Source organism: Lacerta agilis, chromosome 6 (genome assembly GCF_009819535.1).
Source record: "Lacerta agilis isolate rLacAgi1 chromosome 6, rLacAgi1.pri, whole genome shotgun sequence".
NCBI lineage: Eukaryota > Metazoa > Chordata > Lepidosauria > Squamata > Lacertidae > Lacerta > Lacerta agilis.
In genome coordinates, this window is record NC_046317.1 from 46,965,074 (window position 1) to 46,990,699 (window position 25,626).

At 42.1% G+C, this 25,626-nt stretch overlaps 2 protein-coding genes across 6 annotated transcripts in view; one reads left to right on the forward strand and one right to left on the reverse strand.

Moving 5' to 3' along the window:
* Window positions 1-103, reverse strand: part of SZT2 (SZT2 subunit of KICSTOR complex) — an 82,654-nt gene extending 82,551 nt beyond the window's left edge. For all 4 annotated transcript variants that reach the window (XM_033152371.1, XM_033152375.1, XM_033152372.1 and 1 more), the window contains exon 1: window positions 13-103. In XM_033152371.1, coding sequence (XP_033008262.1) covers window positions 13-42 — 30 coding nt within the window. In that variant the 5' untranslated portion in view covers window positions 43-103. The remainder of the gene's footprint in view (window positions 1-12) is intronic.
* Window positions 93-11,360, forward strand: MED8 (mediator complex subunit 8). 2 transcript variants are annotated; one of them, XM_033152403.1, is made up of 7 exons: window positions 93-180; window positions 5,071-5,189; window positions 7,068-7,212; window positions 8,594-8,734; window positions 9,619-9,700; window positions 9,900-10,148; window positions 10,911-11,354. In XM_033152403.1, the coding sequence occupies exons 1-7, from the start codon at window positions 175-177 to the stop codon at window positions 10,973-10,975; spliced, it is 807 nt and encodes a 268-aa protein (XP_033008294.1). In that variant the 5' UTR covers window positions 93-174; the 3' UTR covers window positions 10,976-11,354. The 2 variants fall into 2 exon arrangements, with proteins under 2 accessions (XP_033008294.1, XP_033008293.1); XM_033152402.1 differs by lacking the exon at window positions 93-180 and adding an exon at window positions 733-878 and having other exon boundaries at window positions 10,911-11,360.
* The last annotated feature ends 14,266 nt before the right edge of the window (window positions 11,361-25,626 follow it).

The following is a 25,626-nucleotide window of genomic DNA, read 5'->3' on the forward strand; positions in this document are numbered from 1 at the left end:
GAGACGCGCTACCTCTGCTTCGGATCTCTCGGAGGCCGCCATGGCCAGCACTTTCCAACTCCGTGACCTCCGACCTCGTGACGCACCAAACCGGAAGAGGAAGCAGCGCTCGTGTGAATAAGCCGTTGTCCGCGGGAGGCTTTCTTTATATCGCGGTCTCCAGTCTCCGTCGCTATGCAGGTGAAATAAGCGGGCGGGGTTAGTGGGTCGGCGGCGTGGGGGCCTTTTGGGACCGCATCTTTCTTGGGAACTGGCTAATTCTAGCCCAGTAGTCTAGGGCGGGGCTGAGGAGCCTCTCCCTCCCTTAGTTTACGAGGAACCTTGTTTTCCTCTTCCCTCCCTGCCCCCTTTCCCTTGGTTTCTTTTTTACCCCATTTTGTAAGCCTGCGGGTAGGAACTGGCTTCTTTTAATGTATTACCTTTGGGGCTGAAGAGCGGGGGCACAAATGCTTTTTTCACAATAATAATAGTGAGAATGCTCCTCTGCAGAGATTGGGCAGGCGCAACAAGCCCTTTTTAGCCCAAGGGCCCGGTTCCCTTTTGTATTCTCCTACCGATGGAGGACTCTACAAGGGCTCTTCTGTACCCATAAAGGGGAAAAGGGCCAGATTTTTGTTTATTACATGTGTGATTCTTAACTTTGTGTGTACTAGAAGCTGCGTGCTAGCCGGGCGAAAGTCGGGTGTGTGCACACGCACCTCGTGTGTCCTCTATCCAGGCAAGCAAGGAGCATTATTCGGAGTTCATTAACTCGTCGCGGCCAGGAGGGCATGGGGGCAGGGCTGCTGAGGGGGTGTGACCCAAGGGTAGGTTGGAAGGCTACATATGGTCGCGGTGCCCGAGGTCCCACCCCTCCTCTGGGGAAAGCAGCTGCAAAGGAGAATAGGGTTCTTGCATTTTATAACTTAATACATGTGCAATAAGTTGCATGCAAGTCTTTTGTGAATACGTTGTTGCCTTGAAAAGCAAAAGCATACATGTATAGATGAATTCTTAACAGCAGAAGAAGTAAAGTGGATGCTGCGTATTATGAAGAGGTTGGGAAAAGTTGAAATTCTCTTCTGTGCAAATTTTAAAAAAGTTTTGGAGCCTTTGCTATCTTTTACACCTGATTCGTCTTTCCCTAACAGACTGTCTGCCAACTTAAGCTTCAGATAGCAACACTTTAACATGAAAGTTCCATTAAAATGTGCTAAGGATTGGGGTGCTAAGCTGGTGGAGTGGTATTCGGAGATGCACTAGGACTCTTGGGTGGATTTAGAGTGGCTTGTCAATGGCATTTTTAAAAGCTAATTATGGTTCAGCCATAATGTAAAATATGTCGGTGTATCTTAGCCTCCTGTAGGAGCAGAGATTTTCCTCATAATTAGCTACATGTCCTAACTCATTAATTCTTCTTAAAATTATTTTATGCCTTGCATTTATAGCCCAACTTTCCTGATATAACCATGGTTAGTGTGAACCCGAGGACCCAGGTGGCGCTGTGGGTTAAACCACAGAGCCTAGGGCTTGCTGATCAGAAGGTCGGCGGTTCGAATCCCTGCCACGGGGTGAGCTCCCGTTGCTCGGTCCCAGCTCCTGCCCACCTAGCAGTTCGAAAGCACATCAAAGTGCAAGTAGATAAATAGGGACCGCTCCAGCGGGAAGGTAAATGGCGTTTCCGTGCGCTGCCCTGGTTTGCCAGAAGCGGCTTAGTCATGCTGGCCACATGACCCGGAAGCTGTCTGCGGACAAACGCCGGCTCCCTCGGCCTATAGAGCGAGATGAGCGCCGCAACCCCAGAGTCGGACACGACTGGACCTGATGGTCAGGGGTCCCTTTACCTTTAGTGTGAACCCTGGTATAGATAGATCAATAGTTAGCAGTGGAAAGGGGGAATTCATAGGGTATAGGGAGAGAGACAGAGAAGAATAAGAACCAAAAGGGAATGGAGATCTCTTAATCATGGTAAGGAGATCAATAAATGTTAAATGTTCCCTGGGTCCCAGAGCCTACCTATTAATCAAAGTAGTAGTAATAATAATAATTTTATTATTTATACCCTGCCCATCTGGCTGTGTTTCCACAGCCACTCTGGGTGGCTTACAGCACATTAAAAATGGTAAAACATTACACATAAATTTTTTCCTGATACAGGGTTGCCTTCAGATGTTTTCTAAAAGTCAGATAGTTGTTTATTTCCTTGACATCTGATGCAGGAGATCTTGGGGTCCTCACTAGGCCCCAATGGTGGAGGTGGTTCCATTAGATTGCAAACCACCTGAAAGAGTCTCCTGCTGCTGTTTTCTGTGGATGCAATAGAGACGGTAAAGAAGGTCCTCTTTGCCATTGCTCAGCCAGTAAAGCGAGATGAGCACTTCAACCCCAGAGTCGTCCGCGACTGGACCTAATGGTCAGGGGTACCTTTACCTTTACAGATCTCTGAGCACAAGTGTTCTATACTGACAAGGCCATACTCTTGGCAGCAGTTGTGCTGCAGCATTCTGCACTAACTGCAGCCTCCTGATCAAGCACAATAGAAGCCCCACAGAGAGCTTATTGCAGTAATGCATTCTTGAATGCATGAACTACTCTAGCCAGGCTTTCTGGGAACAGTTGTAGCTGTTGAACCAATGGCTGTTGGTACAAAGCACTTCTAACCACTGAGGCTACCTGAGACTCCAGTGACAGAGCTAGATCCGAAAACACACCCAAACTGCAAACCTGCTTCTTCAGGGGCAGCGCAACCCCATCCAGGGTAGACAACTGATCAATTTTTTGGACTTGGGAACTACTCACTCACAGTTCATCCATCTGGCCAGGATTCAAGCTCTCCCTGTTTTTCCTTATCTATTTCTCCACTGTGTCCAGCCAGCGACCCAAATACCGCACAGTCTCTACTGATTCAGATTTTATGGAACTGATTCAGATTTTATGAAGACTAAGAGCTTAGTGTCATCAACATATTGATAGCACTATCCCAGAAACTCATAGTGACTGCTTCCAACAGCTTCATGTAAATTATTAAATAGCACTGGAAATAAGGATCAAGAAGCAGGAGCAAAGTTTCACTCCCCCGTCCCATTCTGCAGAGATCAAGGTGACCAAGGCCGACTCAGTTCTGTGGCCAGGCCTGAATCCATGTTGGAATGGATCTGCCCTCTAGGAATGCTTTCAGCTGCCCCACCATGGCCCTCTTCACCAGCTTCTCTTAAAAAAGGTAGTACTGTATTTGCAACTGGTCAATACTGGTTGTTCTAATCAAAAGGGCCCAGAGCCGGTTTCTTTAGGAGCAGTTGCACCACTGCCTTACTCAGTGGCTGGCAGGGACCACCCCCATTTAACCACACTCTGGACCCAACTAATTAGCCGCCCTCTGCTACATTTAATAATCATCTGCAGATGTGAATAAGACAAAAGCATGTCAGTTGGCTGCTCCAGGTAAAAATATGCAGTTAAAAAATCATACAGTTCATAACTAACGCCAAGGACCGTAAAGAGCTGTCCCCACTACAGAACAAGTTTTAGTTCTATATATCCAAACAGATGTAATTGCATAGTTAATGTTCAGTTCACATTGGAAAGTTTTCCTTCTCTGGATTAAAGATCATCATTAACTGTTAATGGTTTACAAAAAGGCACCGTTCCTATAATACAGTACTAGCTCAGAAGACTTATGATGGCTTATTGTACCCATCTGTCTTTTGTAATCATAATTCTTCTGAGCTAATAATAAATCTAGTTTAATCTGCTGGATTTAATAAACCAGAATATCTGAACTGATATTCTAGAAAGGGTGTCTTTTTGTAAACCATAACAGTAAAATGATGATTATGTCATAGCTTGCTTTGGTTCCCTCAATCCTGAATACTTGCTGTGTCAAAGGCAAATTTGGATACCACCCACAGCACCTTCTGATCAACATCAATCTCATTATAGAGCTACCTGCAATAGCATGCTCCTTCCTTGATGGTCAAGTTACGCTTTGTCCTAATTTGATGAGATTTGGTCCAATGGTTACGGAGCAAGGTGGTGTCACACACGCACGCAATGGGAACCTTTATATATATATAGATAGAAAGATTATTGGCTCTGACAAAGCATTTGACAAATGCATGGCAAGAGTGAAGAGTATTAAAAGAAAACTTGCTAGACTGAAGTCGTGCTAGATAGCTATGATGATATTCTGATTCAGCTGAGTCCAGAGGTTTAGGACATGGTGCTTGGTGCATGACCTTCCTTGTACTTCACCTGTGTTTGCTCCTTCTTTTTGGGTGCCTCTGTTTTAACCCTATGGGCTTAAAGATATGTGCATGAACATAATAGACTTGCATGGGGCAAGGAGCTGATGAATTTCTGGATCTCTGCCTTGAGGTTGTATTCACTCTTTAATGGAAGCTACTCTTAAATATTGGCCACACTTCCTCCTTTCAGGGTTCCCTTTGGGTGCTATTCAAACCCCGGCTTTTGCATTGTTCCTTGCTGGTGGATGCAAACACTCTTGCTACATCATACTTGGTGCAAGTATATCAATGTTGTTGTTGTTCAGTCGTTCAGTCGTGTCCGACTCTTCGTGACACCATGGACCAGAGCACGCCAAGCACGCCTATCTTTCACTGCCTCCCACAGTTTGGCCAAACTCAGTAAGCATTCCCAATAAGCTTGTTTGCACTCATGAACTATCTTTGAAAGCTTATCTGGGGAGGTAATCTTGCACTGATTATTATTTACTATAACCTATAATTGCTCTGGTATATGATCATTAATAGCTGTATCAGATGGTTGAAAGGAGGAGAGCTGCACAAATCAAAGTGTGTAGGGTAGGTCAGGTTCTTGCCATTCCTGATTTATAGGGTTCCCCACCTTTCCTAGTGTAGGGTTGTGCCTTTGGTTCAAATTAGAGGCCTTCAACATGCAAAAAATTACTGAGCTGTCATGCGTCTCAAGCACTGTTATGAAAACAAGGGAAGCTGGGTGATGGGATAGATAGAAAGGGTTTAAACTACATGATATTACATGAAAGCCAAAAGTAGCCCTGTAAACTAAACACTCATTTATTGGAAAATTGGTTATTACTCTTATCCTTTCCAGAGAGAGGAGAAGCAGCTTGAACTATCTCTTGAGGCTCTCATCAGTCAAGTGGCTGACCTGAAGAATTCCTTAGTCGGTTTCATTTACAAGCTGGAAAATGAATATGACCGACTTACCTGGTAAGAGGCGGGGAAGAAAGTTGTGTGGCTACTCGTGGTTATTGGTGGGGGCAGTCATTGTAGCATCTCTTTCTTTTTTGAACTTGGAAACACACATGTATATATATTAGTTTTCTATTTAGCGATATATAACCATATTATTATCTACTTTACCTCTGTGCCTCTCTAGCGCCTATCGACTTCCTTCCCTCCCCCCTCATGGCTTTCAAAATTAACCTTTATATCATAGCATCTTAAATGTTTTTTAATTCTAATTATACTCATTACAAAATATCTCAAAATTTATTTTTTCAAATCTTTTTTAATCATTTTATAAAACATACAAACTACAATAAAAACACTAGTACAAAAAACAGAATACCAATATTCGGCATAAAAATCAAACAACACTACCACAAAAACTAAAAAACATAAAAAGGGAAAAATTATTTTTTGTATATTCCATCTTCTATTAACATTGTATGGTGACTTCCTTCGTTCCCTTTCTGCTAAATTTCCTTGTTCTGTAATACATCTTTAGCAGTTTATTGACCAAATTTATTAAACATCATTGATTGTATAAGCATCTTTCTCATTTCCCCATTATTTCTTACACTTTATCTTATTTCTTGACTCGAAATCCTAATTTTATGCTATTAGCCTTAAATTTCCTTTCTAATGTATCAAATTACTCTATATTACATTATTTTTTAAAACAAAATAAAATAAAAAATTCCTTCCAGTAGCACCTTAGAGACCAACTAAGTTTGTTCTTGGTATGAGCTTTTGTGTGCATGCACACTTCTTATTTTTTAAGATATAATTTAAATTTCTTCCACCGTCTCCTCCTTCTGGTCACGTAGTCTCCCAGTCATTTCAGCGAGCTCCATAAAGTCCATAACCTTCATTTGCCATTCATCTATTGTTGGTATCTCTTGTGTCTTCCAATTCTTGGCCAATAAAATTCTGGCAGCTGTCGTGGCATACAGAAAAAAAAGTAATATCTTTCCTGGGAATTTCCTGACCCACTATCCCAAGCAAAAAGGGCTCTGGTTTTTTAGTAGATGTGTTTTTCAACACTTTCTTATAATTTTTTCCCCAGAAGGGCAGCTCCACCACATGTGGTAGAAGGTCCCTTCTTTCTCTTTACATTTCCAGCACTTATTATCAGAATTACGATACATTTTAGCCAGTTTAACCGGAGTTAAATACCATCTGTACATCATTTTCATCATATTTTCTTTCAAGGCTGAAAGAAAACAGGAAGCCTCTGTTCACAGTTTTTTGTAGTATTTCATAGTGAGTCCATCCGGTCCTGGCGCTTTACCTATCTTTAATTGTTTTATTGCTGATTGTACTTCCATTACAGTGGTGCCCCGCTAGACGAAAATAATTCGTCCCGCGAAAATTTTCGTCTAGCGGGGTTTTCGTCTTGCGGAGCGGCAATGGGAGCCGCGCTCCGCAAAACGAAAAAAAAAAAAGACGAAATTTTTTCGTCTTGCGAGGCAGCCCCATAGACTTTTTCGTCTTGCGGGGCAGCCTCCCGCTAGACGAATGCTTTCGTCTAGCGAGTTTTTCGTCTAGCGAGGCATTCGTCTAGCGGGGTACCACTGTATCGCTATTGGTGTGTTCAATTGGTCTTTTTTATTTTTCGGAATCTTCAGTAATTTGTTCTGTTCCATGAAGCTCACTAAACTACCTCACAGATTTATTTTGAAGACAAAATGGGGTTGGTGGGGGTGGGAACCATGAATGCCACTTCGAGCTCCTTGGGAAAAAGGCAGTATATAAATGTAATAAAATAATTCAACAGTGAAGATTTGAACTTCCCACAGCCAGAGGTAGGGGTGCGCTCTATGTGTCCCTCATGTCCTTTTCATCTTCCCATCTCTGCCTCAGGCCCTCAGTGTTAGACAGCTTCGCTCTGCTCTCAGGTCAGCTGAATACCCTGAATAAAGTGCTAAAACATGAGAAGACTCCACTTCTACGCAATCAGGTCATAATTCCACTAGTGCTGTCTCCAGATCGTGATGAGGAGATCATGGTAAGGATTTGGCTGATTATTACAATCTATTTTATAGCTACAAGTTATTTCTTGGCTCCAGTGCAGGTGAAAAAGTTGAGTGACAGATTGGTTAAACGAGAATAGTAGCAACTTAAATACTTAAGTACAGTGGTACCTCTAGATGCGAACGGGATCCATTCTGGAGCCCCGTTCGCATCCTGAGCAATCCGCAACCCGCAGTGCTGCTTCTGTGCACGCACGGGTTGCGATTCGGCGCGCATGCGTGTGACGTCATTTGACACGTCTGCGCATGCGCGACCCGCCGAATCCGGAAGTAACCCGTTCTGGTACTTCCGAGTTCGGCACGTTCGTAACCTGGACCGTTCGCAACCCGCAGCGAACGCAACACGAGGTATGACTGTATTAAAAATGGCAGAGCACGTAGTGGATTGGACTAGATTGCTCATGTTCCAGTTTTTTATTTGGGGAAATTTTAAAAATAGCATCTCCTACCTGTAGGCTGAAGTGGTACACTTCATTACACCACTTCACTTTGCTGCATATGTTGACTAAGCCAGAAACCAATGAGAAAAGGGTGTAACAAATTGAGCCTCAGTTCCTTTATTCTATGTTGACTTTTATCTCGTCCCTTTGCTGACTCCTGTCACAGCCTAATACCTTGCCAATCTTGCTACTGGAAGAATCTTTTAGCTAGGACTTGGTGTATACCATACACCAAACACATGGGTGTCATGCCTCTGCAGCCTAGAAAGGAAATATGTCACACCCTAGCTTACGGGGCAACTAAATTGCCACAATGGGACATTTGCTCTTCTCCTCACCCATGCTGCCCCCAGAACTGGTGGGGGTGGGAGGAGAAATTGAGAACCTTCTGTTGCGCAAAGAGAAATCCTTGTGCTGACAGAACATTCTCTTTAGCTCTACATTGAATACAACCCCTGGATTCCAGAGGGTTGAGTTTGACATTCTTAGGTCATGTCTTAAACAATGTCGCTCAATCAGTTCTCCACAAACTAGTGTTACGCAGCGCATAAATGTGAAAGTTTGAAGTTTCTCACAGAATACACATTCATTTTATTTTTACCCTGCTTTTCAGAAAATATAACCACCAAGGCAGCTTACAGTTCAAATCCACAGAGAGATAAAATATAAAGGGTATACATGGCAGTCTGTTCTGGCTCCTGTTGGCTGGTGATACAGTCCCAATTTTAGACTCTTCCTTCATAGATAGTCAGAAGGAGCTACAAAGGTACTCAGCTGCTAGCTGATGGTAAAGATGCCAACACAGAAAAGTAACTCTGGGTCTCTGTAAACTACATCAGGTCTGTGGGGCCAACTTCGTATTCTATAGCTTTGCTGCAAAGTATGACTTTGATCACTGATGGTCTGGATGTTTCAGCGGCAGACAGAAGGCCGAGTGCCAGTGTTTAGCCATGAGGTTGTGCCTGATCACCTGAGAACCAAGCCTGATCCTGAAGTAGAGGAGCAAGAGAAGCAGCTGAGCACAGACGCTGCTCGCATTGGTACCGATGCGGCACTGGTAAGGGTTTCATCTGCTTAAGTATACTCAACTCCTAGGTTTTTGTTGTTAAATATCTCTTGCTGAATATTTATATGTAGGAATCCTGTGGTCTTTTGCACCTCACTCTACCACCATGTTCTCACATTTAATATTCTGCATCAGAGTTGAAAGTGATCCCAAAAGTTCACTTACTGGAACCCCCTACAGTGCAGGACTCACAGCTTAAAGAAGCCCTGACAGAAGGCAGTCCAACCTCTTGTTATAATGAAGGAGAGACCACCACTTTCTGAGGTAGTCTTTTCCACTGCTTAACAGCTCTATCAGAAAGTTCTTCCTAATTTTTTGTCAGAATCTCCTTTCTTGTAACTTGAATCTATTGGCTTGGGTTCTACTCTCTGCAGGAGACAAGTTTGTTCCATCTTCCATGTGACAGCCTTTCAGATATTTAAAGATAGCTATCACATCACCTCTCTGTTTGCTCTTTCTCATGCTAAACATACTCAACTCCCTCCTGTTCCTCATAAGGCTCACCCTCGACTACATGCTCCAGCTCGTCAATATACTCGTCACTGGTCAGTGCCCCCCCCCAAAATGAAGAACAATTAGCACTCTTTGGGTTTGGTCAATCAACCAGCTACAAATCCACCTAGCAATAACATCATCTAGCCCACATTTTACCAGCTTCTCCACCAGAATATAACGGGAGGTTTTGTTGAAAGTCAAAATTCTGCGGATTTTATCTATATTTTTGATAATTTTATTAAGTGCACCTTTAAAAGTTGATTTTATCTATATTTTAAATAAATCTTTTATACCATTTTATGTAAAATACTCAAATAGGTTTTTTTTTTTAATTGAGCAGTCTTATTAAAGGTTTTACTGTGCAAATCTTATCATTGCAGAAACAGATCCAAAGCTTAAACAAAATGTGCTCGAACTTATTGGAGAAAATCAACAAAGAAGACCGAGAGTCTGAGAGTGGAGGTATGGCACTGGAGAAGCAGGAGGGACAGTAGAGGTGTTAAAGGGGGTGCACAGTCCAGTAGTCCTAGAAACAGAAATAGTAGAATAACAGCAGCCAAGATTAGCATAATGGTATTAAGACTGTGGTCAAGAAAATGATTGAACACCTCAGGTAACTTGATGGCTTCATGTGCCCTATAAATTTTCCTTCATGGTGCAGGTTTACGGCAGAATAAGCAGACATTCAACCCTGCTGATACCAACGCGCTTGTTGCAGCTGTGGCCTTTGGAAAGGGTCTGTCAAACAGACGCCCACCCGGTGTATCAGGGCCTGTACAGTCTGGTCAGCCGGGTGCCAACCCCATCATAGCAGGTGCTTCTGCTATGCAGCAGGTACAAATGTCTGGAGCATCAAGCCAGCCACAGTCCATGCTTGGAGGAGTGCAGATGACACAAGCAGGACAGCCAGGTGAATAAAAGCATTCAGTCATATTGGAAAGTCTCAAATGCAAAAGGAGAGGAAGTGGAATGTACGGGTGCGGGGGTTGGGGAGCTATGCTGAGACAAGAGGAATCAGTGCCTGGGGGAATTTAAATGCATATATTTGTATAAACATATAGGTTACAGAGAAGTACAGCCATTTGGGAGGCCTGGACAAGATAGGTATTGTCCCCTTACATTACACACACTGTGTGGGGAGACAAGGGGACAGGTATGATAACCTATATACATATAATTATTTTCAAAGAATCTGAACTCTTAAAAGGAGCATGCTATTGCAGAGGAATTTGCATTGTGCAAGGCTACCATTGGTTACTGTACCAGTTCCTACTGCATTCCAGTTGCTAGGGAACAGCAGCAAGAGAAGACTGTTTAGCTTATTTTCTCCTTTGGGCTTCTCAAGAAGTAGATGTTTGGCCACTTTGGGAAACAGGATACTGGACTAGATTAGCCTTTGGTCTGATCCAGCAGGGCTCTTCTTATGTTTTTATCCATCAAAACAAGTCTGACAGATTTACACATGGTGAATATGGGGAGGGAATGCAGAAGTGAAAGAAAATAAACAGTGAGAGAGGCTATACCTCACCTAGAAAGTGTATGCAAAGAAGATTCTGACATGAATCCCAGGGAAGGAGTGGGGAGAATGTTCCCACTTATATGTTCATTGCTCCTAAAATGTAGTCTGTTCTCCTTAACACATTGCTAAGCCCGGCTGCTTTCCTCTCTCCAGGTAAAATGCCCAGTGGCATAAAAACCAATATCAAATCAGCTTCAATGCATCCCTATCAAAGGTGAGTAGGAAATATTCTGGCTTGTTGCTGCTTCTGGACATCCTTTCAGACTTCAGCTCACTCTCAACAGCAAGATTACTGACTAAAGTTCTGTCTCCTGAGATAATTGCCTTCTCATTGAGATAATTTATTTACACGGCTGCATTTATCACTTGGGACTCAGAAGTGTTCAATGTGTTCATACAAAATGGCAAAGGCATTCCTTTGGGAAGAACACATCTGCCAATGAGCCGGGCCTGGATGAGGAGAGATGAGGATAAATATGAAACCTGTTTGTCTTGGAGTGCACTTCTTTTGCGATTAGAATTGGACGGTGGAGGCGGAGTAGACATGCAAGATGTACTCTTGATGGTTTTTTGTTTAATAAAGATCAGATGTTCTGCTTTGTGTATTCATTTATATATTTATTTAAACTATTACTTCTTGTTCTTAAGCTGAAAGTGCTACTATACCAGTTTACAGATTTTTTAAAAAGATATTTCTTGCCCTCAAGCTTACAATTCAAAGACATCACACAAAAGGAAAAGGGTATGTAGGGAGAAAGCAAACTCATGAATCAAGCTACAGTTGTTATCATGGCCAGCTGGGATGAAGATAATTCAAGTAGTTTGAGAGAACTGCTACTGCTAGGTGGCAGACTAGGTGGCAGAAGAACCAAAGGCAGCGGGTTTTTCAGTAGAGCAGACTGAATAGCTTTGCTTTCCTTCTCTCTGCTGCAACCAGTTGGAATGGATGGTAATCCTGCATTTGTTCCTAGGTCTGGTCATGGGAAACAATGTGGATTTGTCTTTGTATTTTTTGTGGATCGCCTAATTCCAGTAACACTGGATCAAGCTATTATCTAGTTTGATGTCTGCAGATGTATTGATCCTTGGCCATTGATAAGATAAAGCCAAGTATTCAGTGTCTTCCACAGGGAGGATGCAAGAAACATTAGAAATCACTGTAATGCAGAGAGCAACCTAGCTGACTCAAAGGAAGGAACTGTACTTCACTGCAAGAGAAGTTTAAAATATTCCAGATGCATCTAATTTGATGTGTGGAAAAATGCTTCTTTGGCCTTCATGAATTCTTTGCAGTGCATTGGTACAGTGCAGTCTGCCCAGTGGTTTACTTCCATCCAATTCCCACCAATGTACCAGATGCAGTCTCCTGCATTCCTTTCAGTAGTGGCTAACTTTTCCAGAGTATCAGCCATCTGATAGAAACTATTTGGGTCCATAATATACATAGCTGTGTACATCAGTGGTTCCCAAACCCCCCACCCCAAACCACTTAAAAATTGCTGGGGTCTTGCTGAACCACTTAATGATTATTTCTGCCTATTGTAGCAATTGTAATGCACTGTGCTAGATGCTATATTTTTAATTATATTTGTATTGCTTCTTTTGTTTCTTATATAGAGGTGTTTTCCCACTTAAGTGTGATCAGCACACACATTCCCATTGACACTGTATTTGAACTTAAAAGCAATAAAAATACAAATCACAATTAATACGAATATTTATTGCACTGGATGTGTCCACCCCCATCTTCAGTCACAAATCCACAAACACAAAGCAGACTACCAGAATGATGCTTTCATATCACACAGTTTGGGAACACCAGGTGTAGATAATCCCACTTGCTTATTTTATTCCAGTTACTGAACTTGGTTTTTGTGGTTGTGGATTTTGAGAGCCCTCATGCACAACTCTTTAATGTGTGGTATCACAACTTTTCAGGTGGCTGCAAGGGCAAATGGCTGCAAACTATGTGGATTACCTGGATTTTTTTTCTGATAGCTTGCTGTGATCTATGTTTCCATTATAACATGGTGCTATCCAGTGAAGCTCTCAGGTAAAAGTTCTAGAAGTAGGTCTTTGAATCAAAGTCTATCCAAAAGAACATTGGCCACTGCTTTCAGGGAAGAGAGGTGCTGCAGCACAGATGCAGTATTTCAAAGGGTTTTATATAAACATTTCTTAGCTGTTGGTCCTTGCTTGCTGACTTGAGCGCAGTTTTCTACATCTGTAGTCTCCCAAGAGGCTTGGTACTTTCATAGAAGAAACACCCCAATTCTACCACTCATCTTAAAGACTTAAAGCTGATGCATAAAGATGCACACTGCTTGAGAGATGATCCCATCCCTGTAGAGCAGGGGTGTGCAACTTTTGTCAGCCCTCATTTGCTTTTAGGCAATTGGCAGAACACAGTGTGAATTTTTTCTTTGTACAATAGGCTAGTTTCTACATGCATGCACACACCCATATCCTTCCTCCATTCAGGCTAGCAAGAAACAATCAGAATTCAAGGACACATTGTAGGCCATGCAACAATACTCATGGAAGGTGCTAAGCAGGTCCATTAAGGGAGGGGCTAGGGCCGAGGAGCAGGTGTAGCCTGGGAAGAGTCCTTAGGGGCAGGGGCATGGAATGCCACATTTGGTTGCTAGCCTGAGGTTACCCATCCCTACAGTAGAGAGTATTTCGCAACAATTTTTTTTGGGGGGGGGTGTTATCAAGAGCAATTACCTATAATTAGTACAGATACCTCTAGCTCTCCCAGCCCTCATCAGCAAACGTCTCAGGAAGAGGGAGAGACTTCACATACTGTCAGTAGCCGACAAGGGGGGGAGCAGAGGGGGAGACGTAAGCGTCGACGTCATATTAGGGGGACGAGAGGATTCCTCTGCTGGCGCACGCGGAAAGATTCCAGTCCGGAAAACTGATAGCAAAGGGAGTAGTCATGATTTCAACACTCTGTAAATCTTAATGCTTAATAAACAGCTTTATAGCTCAAAGAAATCTCTCCCTCTTCCTGAGACATTTGCTGTATCTGTACTAATTATAGGTAATTGCTCTCGATATCTCAGCCCCTCCCCCTTACTGGCTGAATCCCAATCTTTTCTCTCCTCTGCCGTTTCATCTCTTCTCTCCCCCCACTCCTCCCGAGCAATCCCTCTATCCCTGACAGGTGTGAATAATGTTTTCATTTATTTTGAAAAAAATGTTACAACACTAAACAACAGATAACTTGTCTTGATAAAATTGCAGGCTTGTCATGCTATGTAATTAAGTGTCATTTGATTACCCCAAAAGATCATGCCACATTTCCCGACCCATGTTGGGTGGATTCCTGCCACAGTCTGAGCAATTTATGAATTCAACAAATTATTAGTGGCACCCGCCCTGTGGAATGCCCTCCCACCAGATGTCAAAAGAGAAAAACAACTACCAGACTTTTAGAAGACATCTGAAGGCAGCCCTGTTTAGGGAAGCTTTTAATGTTTAATAGACTATTGTATTTTAATATTCTGTTGGAAGCCGCCCAGAGTGGCTGGGGAGACCCAACCAAACACTGCATTTTAAAATGGCTTAGGATGTCAATCAAATCACCCAAAGGCTTGGTTAAAAAGGAACGTTTGTGCCTGGCTCCTAAAGGTTTATAATGAAGGCGCCAGGCGAACTTTCCTATGGAGAGCATTCCACAGACGGAGCCACTGCAGAGAAGGCCCGTTCTCATATTGCCACCCTCTGGACCTCTTGAGGACGAGGCATATGAAGGATGGCCTCAGAGGATGATCTCAGTTGGTTCATAGGGAAAGAAGCGGTCCTTGAGGTATTGCAGTCTTGAGCTGTTTAAGGCTTTGTAGGTCAAAACCAGCACTTTGAATTGGGCCCGGAAACTAATTGGTAGCTACAAACACTTACTACGAGTTTTTTCGTAGAGTGAATTATTTGTCTAGCGAAGCGGCAATGGAGCACAGAGGTTTTCACGCTAAAAAAAAAAAAAATTCGTCTTGCGAAGCAGCCCCATAGACTTTTTCGTCTTGCGGGGCAGCTTCCGCTAGACGAATGCCGTTCGTCTAGCGAGTTTTTCGTCTAGCGAGGCATTCGTCTAGCGGGGCACCACTGTATATGTGATTAAAGGAATAGAGATTGTGTTTGCCCTTTGCTGCTCTGACCTGACACGATAGTTTCTCAGCCAATGCTATTGACCATACACTTGTACCCAAGCATCAATGTTCAGCCCCACATCAGTTTTCCAATATGCAGTCATCTCCATATGGGCAGCAGAAGCCTAAGAGATAATCATTAGGGTAATCTTGAGCATGTGGCATCTTAAGGCCAAGTAGTGCTAATGCAGGAGACATTTCAATTGTTTGTTATATATCAAGCTTCTTTCTTTGAGAACAGCACTCCAGAAAGCTTTGATGATGTCACAGAACCACCACATATGGAAATATGTATCTTTGAAAGCACACCCTCTCCAACAATTAGGATTGACTTCTGTAGATATTTGGGATAGCCTCAGTGGTGTATAGTGCCACCTATGCAGACGTTTTAATGAGGATTCCCTGATTTTTGCAGAAACTAATTTTAATGGTCTGTTGGACAACAAAGCCACCCATATTTCATTTGGTATTGGCACCTCTAGGTCCATCTCCCACAGCAAAAGATTGCCATATTCTATGTTTATTAGAACTTTATAAACTGAAGAAGCTATGGCTTTAGAGAATGGAGAGAGGTTAACAAAGATGTGCTCTACCGCTATTAGGTTCCAGATTGCTGGAGTGGAAATACCTGGGTTTAACATAAATCTTAACAGCTGATTGAAATGGTACCACAACCATTTAAGGTTTGCTATGTCACCTAGAATTTTTTTTGTAGAGGAATATTGTTTGCGTAAAAGTCTTGCAGACTATAAAGGCCCACCTGTTACCAACCATTCTGCAACAATTCTTGTTAATGCTTATTGTCTCCTTGTATTGTGCCTCTTGACCATTGCCCATAAATCTCTCGGAAAAGTTTGCACCTTATGCTGTTCTGAAACTATCACCAGAGGTACTGTAAATCACACATGGCTCTTCAATAGCTATTGGACTTTTGCCTGCCTTCTTAGCTAATCAGTGTCTTCCATTCTAAAGGGTATTTTGACAATACGAGAGCTAGTGTTAATATTTTGGAGAATTTCAGGTTTATAATACACTATTTTCCTGCACTAATAAGTACTTGGTCTTGATCTGAGACGTACTAGCCTTTTCTTATTTTGTGCAGACTTTTTTGTCTCAGACTGGACACTATTCCTGCACTCCAAATGTGCCACCATCAAGCCATGCTGCCATTTCAGTGCTTTCACAATGCAGCAATATGAATGCTTTCCAGTGCACAAACTGAGTGTAAAGTTACGGTGTTCCAGGGAGTGCAAAGATCAGAGAGAAGCCAATGTAGCTTTATTGGGAATTAGAGCCTAAGATGATAGGGTTGTGTTAAGTATAGGTCTTCTTTGTTTACATGTCACAGATCTCCCAGATTAGTTGTGGGTATTCTTGCTTTACCAGCCTTGTAGAATGTTTTGAAACATTTGAATGTCAATGTCCATAGGAGCAATTAAGTAAACTTGTCTTCATGTACTTGGCTTTCATAAAGCCCTCATCCAAAACTCCTAATTGGAAGAAACAATTACAGTAAATCATGTTGCCAAGCCTCTTAAATAACAAAAGATACAGTGGAGCTGCATATTTCAGATTGGGGTGGAATAATGAGAAAAGCCTCAAGAAAATGAGTGGATTAGGATTACTGTAGTTAAAGGAACAAATGCCTATAGACAGATGGAAAAGAAACTTCTTTTATAGATAATTTTATGCAGAGGTAATCCTGTTTGCTTCATTTTGAAGTAAAGACCATTCTGTTCTAATTTTGGAGTCTCTATGATCTAAAACGCCATAATACTGGTCTTCATTTGTTTACATTTTAATGCAAAGATATAATTTTGAAGCAAATAGCTGACTACAGTATAAGACAGCTATTCTGAGTGGTCCTAGTTCAGTTAGAAATCAGCCTTACATCTACAATTACTATTTATTCTCATGACAAAATACTTTACACATGTCAGCATTCAGTAACTCTGAGATCCTTTCACTGTTATTAAAACCGTTTGCTTCAGTGAGTTAAATGATTATATACCAGCTTCAGATTTCTTTGTTATGAATTTCTTCCTGTGAGTCATTAATTACTACACTAAGAATACAGATATCTTTGCTTGTCTAGCTGCTTAAAGTTTTATTTAAATGGGGGGTGGGGTGGAGAAAGCAGCACAGATTTCAACATAAAAACGTAAGATACCACACTATTTCAATTTGTGAACATTTACTTTAATTCTATGTTTTCCCTATAATCTCTTCAAAACTGTTACTGATTCAGGAAAGTCTTTTTTTCTCCTTGTCTCTGAAGTTCCTATGACCCAGTCCACATACCGGTATGTAACTGGTGTAACAGGGACTTACACCAATGGGGTAGAGTTGGAAGGTGGTTTTGCAGATCTGTTCTGAGTTATCTCTGTTGAACAGCTGAAAAATAATAGACAACTGTTGTGGAAGTGAAGGTTGAGTGCCAAGCTAAATTTCCAGTAGCAAACCTGGAGTGGGAAATGTGGGTTGCAAGGTGCAAGTAGAAGCACTATGTGCAGCAGACAAGTGGGCATGAGGGTTTTTAAAAATCCTTTTCCCATTTGCTGCTTTCACTTCAACCCTCACTTCTCAGTTGCTTTTCCCCATGGTGAGTAAAATTAACCTAGAGTTTGAAATATCTTAGCAGTACTAAATTGCAGCAATGCTACTGAGCAATTGTGGGTTATACGTTAGTTTGCTTTGCTGTTTGTTTCCTTCTGTTTATCTGAAGACCACATTTAATCTGCACCTTTGTTGTAGCATTTCTAAACGCTCTCTACAGCTTGCATGGACCGTCCGTGCAACTCCACAATTGATCTTTGTCATTTCCTTCTGCCTATAAATCCTCTTTCTGGTCTATTACTGATGTGTCTGTTTGAATTTCTGTGTGTGTCTTGCTGTAGTGGAAGCAGTGATGTCATTCCTTGTTGTTTTTGATGAATAAGTGCAGGACATCACTGTACTGGGCTCTGTGGAAATATAATTAAGGGCAGAACTTTACTAAAAGAGCCTGCAGGGGTGCATTGGAGCAGCCTGGGCAAGGGGTTAGGATACTAACAAGTGTGAGACCAGCAACAAAATATTGCAGTTAATCCCTACTCTATAAAAGGAGGGCCCCTCTTCAGGGAACCAACCAGCCAGAAAAAGGAGACTGGTAGGGGATGGTTTTAGTAGTGAGGAAAGCCCACCCCTGATTTTCAACGTGGTGCCCAGATCTGGGATCATGAAAAAAGCCTAAACTAAAAAGAATATGGCACACAATCAGAATAGTCATGCCTATAACCACTGCACTTGGCATGTAAGTCCTTGACTGTCCGCTGGGGCAAACTTGCCTAGGTTGAGGCAGAGTGCAATTCATGATCCTGGCTAGATGGCTACCCCATGACTGAAAAGATACCAGAGCAGTGTTCCCAACAACACACAGTGAGCCAGTGACAAAGAGGAAGATTTTTAAGTTACGGCTCCAGATCTCCTGGTGTGCTTGTTTTAGTTTTTAAGGTAGGAAGACAAGGAGGCTCTTACCAATTGACTTACTGGGAAGGAAAATGTGCAGGCAATATTCTACTCAATCAAAGAATACACCTATTGAAATTAATGGTGTCAACAGTCATGTACACTAATTTCCATTAGTCTACTCTGAGTAGAACTAACATTGCATAAACCTTTTGTCTCAACATATTTAAAAATGTTTTTATTTGAATAAAATGGAAAATAGGCAGTATTAGCACTTGTATCGTACAAATTTTCCCATTTTATTTTCTCCCATTCTTCACATTTACTCATATCTCTTTATTGCCATATCCTGAAATCAAATGTCCATCTTTCATCCTCTTAGTATGGGTGCTATTGCCAGTGTGCTAGCTGTTAAATCTTTTCAATGTTTGTCCCATATATTTAAGCCCACATTAACAATGTAATTTTCTCCATTGCACCATTTTCCCTGTTTTATTTTGGGACTCATGTCTACTTAATATTTGTTTGCACTTTCTGATTTCCATTGCTCTAAAATACTTTCATCACCCATGTTTCATAATATATTTCCAAGCAAGCAATTTCCAGTTCTCTTTTCTTACAAATTTCTCTTCCTATTTTATTCACTCTTGCCTTCCTACCCAACCAAATGAACTTTGCTATCAATTTTTGCCTTTAATGTTTGACCAGCAGTAACTGAGTGGAATACCTGCTGCTCTTTGTAAAAGTGGCTTTTCCCTGTCACCTTCATCTGTGCATGGTGGGAGTTTATCTTCATTTTGGAGTCTGAGGCAAACACCTCCCTTGTTTTCTGCACACCTTATACTTACGGTAAGCCTGACACTGCAACTAGCTGTTGAAGGGGAAGGATTGTTTTGCCAATACGGTTTCTCCATGCTGCAAGGAATAAAAGGGAAGGAATGAAACAGAAGACATTTGCAGCAGCCATACAGTATTTTAAGGCATGGATTCCTTCTTGCTTATCTGAAGGAGTTGCCTTATCCTAGCATCCCCAGATGTTGGAATTGAACCAAAATTCCTATGAGGGGTTTGGATCTGGAATCCTGAGGCAGGCTATTGGTAAGGATTCTGAGAAGATGAATATTAGCAATATACCAATATTCGTTATTCTCCTTGGATGTTTGTACATAGTATTCCCTTTTAGTGCCTAAGTACTGGTGGAGTTAAGTCTGGTTATAGCAGAGTAATGTTATGCAAAAAAGACCCTGATGTTGGGAAAGATTGAGGGCACAAGGAGAAGGGGACGGCAGAGGACGAGATGGTTAGACAGTGTTCTTGAAGCTATCAACATGAGTCTGACCAAACTGTAGGAGGCAGTGGAAAACAGGAGTGCCTGATGTGCTCTGGTCCATGGGGTCACGAAGAGTCGGACACAACTAAACGACTAAACAACAACAATGTTATGCTAAACAAAAACAATGTTATAAGTGTGATGCTATACCTCCACAACTAGATGTAAATCTCCTGTTTACATAACGGAGGAAAGGATAGCACTACTATTAACTGCAAGCAATTTTAGCTCAATTAGAAGGAGCAGTGTCCATGCATTAATTATTTTATTGACATCTTTGAATGTGTTGTTTTGATCCACTGCTATTTCCCCTCTCCCCTTTTAGCTAAATAGATCATTGCACAGCGAAGGAAGTACATTAAAAAATAATAATACTGCTGTATTCTACTGTAATCCTAGAGAGATTTCAAGTGTGATTGTTATACTTCCAAAACTGTTACACCGCTTTACTCCTACTCCAACTGAAGTCCCACAAATTATCTACCACCTTGCTCGTACCAAATGTGCAGCTTTAAAGTGGCTCCCAGGAATCGGACAGCCACTGACCTGTGTGTTAAACAGGACCAATAGATAAACTGCATGGAAGAATTATTTAAAACATACAAAAATAAATTGCATGAAAGAGAATTGTCAGCATAAGAATAGAAACCAAACGGCAACAACTGCAGATCAGATAATCAAAACCCTGCAGGAATAAATGAGCCAAGTGAAGCTGGAGCCAACTGGATCTCCCCAGAGAGGGCTGTTCTGTAATCAAGGTACCATTACAGAAAAGTGACAGGTATCCCCTGTGCCCACTCTTAAATCTAATGCCAGTGGACACAGAGCAGGGCCTGTAATACCGAACTTAAGGCTCAAATTGGGGAGAAAGTGGTTCTTAAGGTCTTCTTACCACAGACAAGGGCTTTAAAGGTCAGGACCAGCACTTTGAATTTAGGCCAGAAATGAATTTGGCAGCCAAACAGACAATGTCATGCTGTAGTTTTTAAATCAGAACTATAGGCACTAGTTAAAACCTTTTGAAGCAGCCTAAATGTACAATTGCCGTGGCAGGCAACCTCACAAAGTGTACATTATAATTATTTAATCAGACTGTTGGTACACCTAACCTATTGCCAGGGCCAGCACAAAACATTTTGTATCCAGAAACTGGCCCGACTGTGCTTCCAGCTCCTTACTGTTGCTTTCTGCCTTCTTTCTCATTGCCACTTCCTGCCACCTGCCTGCTGTGATAAGCACTGGCACCATGTTCCTCCCTTTCTCCCTCCTAGCCAACTACCCACATCTCCCTGCTTACAAAGGTACTAGCTCCCTACGTTGCTCTGAAAGAGGGACTAGATTTGTCAGTAGTGACTATGGGGCAAATAGGGAGGGAGAAGCAGCAGCAGGTGGGCAGGAAGGAGCAACTGGTGAATTGACATTGAGCGGGTGGCAGGTCCTGTACACACTTAAGAGATCACAAATCTAGTAGATATTCAGGATAACCTCACCAGTGTAAAGTGCCACCATACAGAAGTTTTAATGAGGATTTCCTGATTTTTGCAGAAACCTATCTCAATGGTCTCTTGGACCACGAAGCTGTCCGTATTTCATTTGGTATTTGCACTTCTAGGTCCATCTCCCTTTGGCATTTTGGGGTACAAAGGATTGCCATATTCTAGGTTTATTAAAGCTTTATAAATCAAGGAAGGTATGCCCTTAGAGAATGGAAAGAGGTTAGCAAAACCTGTGCTTGCCTGAGTGGAAGTACCTGGGTTTAACAAAAAACTTAACATCATCATCATTATTATCATCATCATTTATTATTTATATCCTGCCCATCTGGCTGGGTTTCCTCAGCTACTCTGGGCAGCTTCCAACAGAACATTAAAAACAAAATAAAACATCAAACATTAAAATTCCCTAAACAGGGCTGCCTTCATATGTCTTCTAAAAGTCAGGTAGTATTTCCTTGACATCTGATAGGGGGGCATTCCACAGGGTGGGCGCCACCACCGAGAAGGCCCTCTGCCTGATTGAAATGGTACCACTACCATTTAAGATTTGGTATGTCCCCTATGAATTGTTATTTTCGTAGAGGAATACCATTTGCATAAAAGTCTAGCCATTCCAATCTAAGCATTGCCTCGCATCGTTAAAAGATAGATCGAAGCAGATATCAGAGCAAGCCATTTTTTAAAACTTTGTTTTCCAAACATTCAGTGTGGTGCATAGGAAAGGGTTTGCAATGGTATGGGTTTTAGCAAGTGAAGAGGGTAGAAAAGGACATGCTTTACATGCTGGATCCAAAATTTCTATATCTACCCACCATTTACCATATTATCTGTGGATCAATGACATCAAATCCTTTAGTTGAAAGGCATTGTAATAAGTTTGCAAGTGTAGGATTTCAAACCTGCCAGTTGGAACACTTCCAGATATAATTCTCTAGCCTACTCATGCTTCCCTCCCCCCTTTGTGTATGAACTTGGTTATTAAAGGTAAAGGGACCCCTGACCATTAGGTCCAGTCACGGACAACTCTGGGGTTGTGGCGCTCATCCTGTTTTACTGGCCAAGGGAGCTGGCGTACAGTTTCTGGTTCATGTGGCCAGCATGACTAAGCCGCTTCTAGCGAACCAGAGCAGTGCACGAAAACACCGTTTACCTTCTCGCCAGAGCAGTACCTATTTATCTACTTGCACTTTGACGTGCTTTCGAACTGCTAGGTTGGCAGGAGCAGGGACCGAGCAACAGGAGCTCACCCTGTCGTGGGGATTTGAAACGCCGACCTTCTGATCGGCAAGCCCTAGGCTCTGTGGTTTAGACCACAGCACCACCCGTGTCCCTCAGCTTGGTTATTAAGCACTGCCAAATTCTGAATTATTTGGTTGTAATGATAATTGGCAGCACTTGAAATATAAACAACCATTTTGGAAGGATAGCAATCTTTACAGCAGCTATGCGACTTGACAATGATAAATGTAGGTCTTTCCAAGATCTATGATCCCATTGTACCTGTAAAAGTAAATGTGTGAAGTTTACTTTCTTTCCTGACAGATATTTTAGTTATGGGCACTTTACCTACCTTGTGGCAGATTTTACAACTGGTCTGTTTTGAGTGAGTGATCAGAGTGAGAAATACCCATATACATGATTTCTGATTTGGATTCATTGGTTTTGAATCTAGCCACTTTACCATACTTTCTTAGTTCTTTTATTATTACAGGCATTGCAGCTTTTACTGAATGGTATTGTTGAAAGGAAACAGCAAGGCCTAGCCTCTGATCTCTTGGTGCCATGAACTGAGCATCGTCCTTTCTGGGGCTTTGGGATTTAGGTATGCCTTATCTGCTAGTTCTAGGTCAATGTTTTGCCACATCCTTATTTCAAAATAATTACAAGGGAAACAATCCTGCATAATGCTGCTTCTGTAATTTGAAGTGTTGTCCTCTTGTATTAAGCAAGGCATCACATACTTTTTTTGTGGTTTCACAACTGGTTCTACTGCAGGTGACATAATTACTTTAACAAACATGTTTTGGGTGGTACCTTTGCCCCCTCATTGTTTTCACACAGAATAAATTTATTACCTTGGCTTGATCTGCATGTTTCTAAAGCTGCATGAAATAACTGGTATAATGTAATGGCTGAATGGAGGCTATAGGGTGGGATGTCTCCAGCTTTCCTTTCATTTTCATTTTATTCTTATTTACAGCCTATTCCAAAAGTCACCCATAAAATTAACATCAATCTATACAAGAATTAAGTCAAATCACAACTTAAAGAACACTTTGAATTGATCATAGCGACTAACTAGTAACCAGCATAGTTCCTAGAGAACAAATGTTATATTGTCTCGTAGGCAAGTGCCAGCCAGCAGCATCAGCGACGCACCCTAGACCAATTGCAGTTTCTGAATACTCTTCAAAGAAAGCCCTATGTGGGACACATTGTGGTAGGCCAACTTTGAGTTCACTAGTACTTGGGTCACAGTCTCAAGGTTCTTGTTTCCAGAGGTTGCAGCTTGCATAGAAGGGCAAGTCTGAGGAAAGCATTCCTGGCCACAAATGTCACCTGTGCATCTGTGCACAGTCCGGTCGGAGAATACCCCCAAGACGCAGACGTGATCTTTCAGGGGAGAAATGGGGAACCTGCCACTCTCAAGATGTTATTAGACTGTAACTCAACTGTCTCACCTTCATAGCCAATGGTCAGGGATGATGGGTGTTTTATTCCACATCATCTGGAGGACCACAGGTTCCCCACCCCTCCTTTAGGAGGTATGCAACTCATAAATCTAAACACCCCCCCCCCCAAACTAACTAAGCCATTTTCTCTCAGCCTCCCACCTGAATTATGAGAACAGCGGTACTGGTGTATATTTCAGGATTGTTGCAATAAGAGGACCGGAGTACTAACCTTATTACATGATTACTACAAAGATCATCAAGATACCCTATATGAAGCACATTGAACACTTAATTGGTAGGTATATAAATGCTAATGCAGTCGTACCTTGGTTATCGAACAGAATCCGTTCTGGAAGTCTGTTTGACTTCCGAAAATGTTTGAAAACCAAGGCATGGCTTCCAATTGGCTTACTACACTCAATCAGAAGCCATGTAAGCCGCGTTGGACATTCGGCTTCCCAAAAAAGTTTGCAAACCGGAACACAGGCATTTGGGAGCCAAAATGGTCGAATCACAAGGTGTTTGAAAACCAAGGTACGACTACATATTTGGCAGCTGGCTCTGCTATTGCTATCACAGTTCCTACAGGCCAAGCACTAACTATCTTGTTGTCTTTTTGCTTTTTGGACTTGTGTCCATCAGAGTGGTGATGCCATACTTCACAATAATGCCATAGCAATAAACAATAGCAGTCACTTCCTAAGCACCCCCAGCCACTGACAGAGCTACAGGCAACTCTGTGTGAGAGCCCAAAATGAGGGCAAAGCTTGATTTCACAAAGAAACAGCCAGTGTATTGTGTAACCAGAAAAATCACTGCTAGGACAATACTCCCTCTGTGCTTCCAAGCTACCATCCAAAGCAGGAGCCTTTTCAGTTCCAGGTCTAAGAGCAGCAAAAATACAAACCCCTTTCTTGTTATGATTTGCCCCAGAAGGCAGTGCTCAGACATTCCTACTTTTACTTTTCTCAAAGACAGTATCACAAACAGCACCGGATTTAGGGTGGTGTGGGCAGTTCCCACACACAGGGCGCCAAGCTAAGGGGGCGCAAAATAATAATACCAAGAAGATCCATAAAAAGCAACTGTACCATTGTACAGTTAATAAATATTTGGTGGGGTGGGGCGGGTTTCCTTGCTCAGGGCACCATATTACCAAAGTCCGCCCCTGTCACAAGTCAGCAGTAAAGAATGTTGTAACATATGATAGTCCATGACTTGTAAAATTTGAGAAATGTTTAAAGTCTCTTTCTACGCTGGAACACTACAGAAATCACACCTGCCTCAGAGAGATGGATAATATTGAATTGTTCACTGTCACGGCAAGTGTGCCCATGGATTAGAGCTCTAACCCAATTTATTCCTGCTGGATCTTCTTCTAAGTGTGTACATCAGTGGTGGCAAATGCAAAGTGAAGCCCCCCAGTGACCCCTCCAGACATATCCTGAGCCCTGGTTTCACCTCCAGATCTTCTCCTTTGTCCCCCAGGCCTCAAGAGTGAAGGTGGCAGCAGACCCAGAGGGAAGTCCACATTCACCCCAGGAGCACCTGTTTAGCTGTCATAAGGCTTTATTACTTCTGATATAGGCCTTCTTTGCATCTCATAAGGTTGCCAGGGAGACCGCGGGAGTTATTATTTATGATGAATTTCAAGTTGGAGCTTGTCAAGAGCTATTTGGTTTTGTACTAATGCTCCAGGAGTGTTAGCTCATAATAATTCCATGGTGAAAGATCAAGAATGCCATGGGTGACATTAAAGGAGTGGATTTG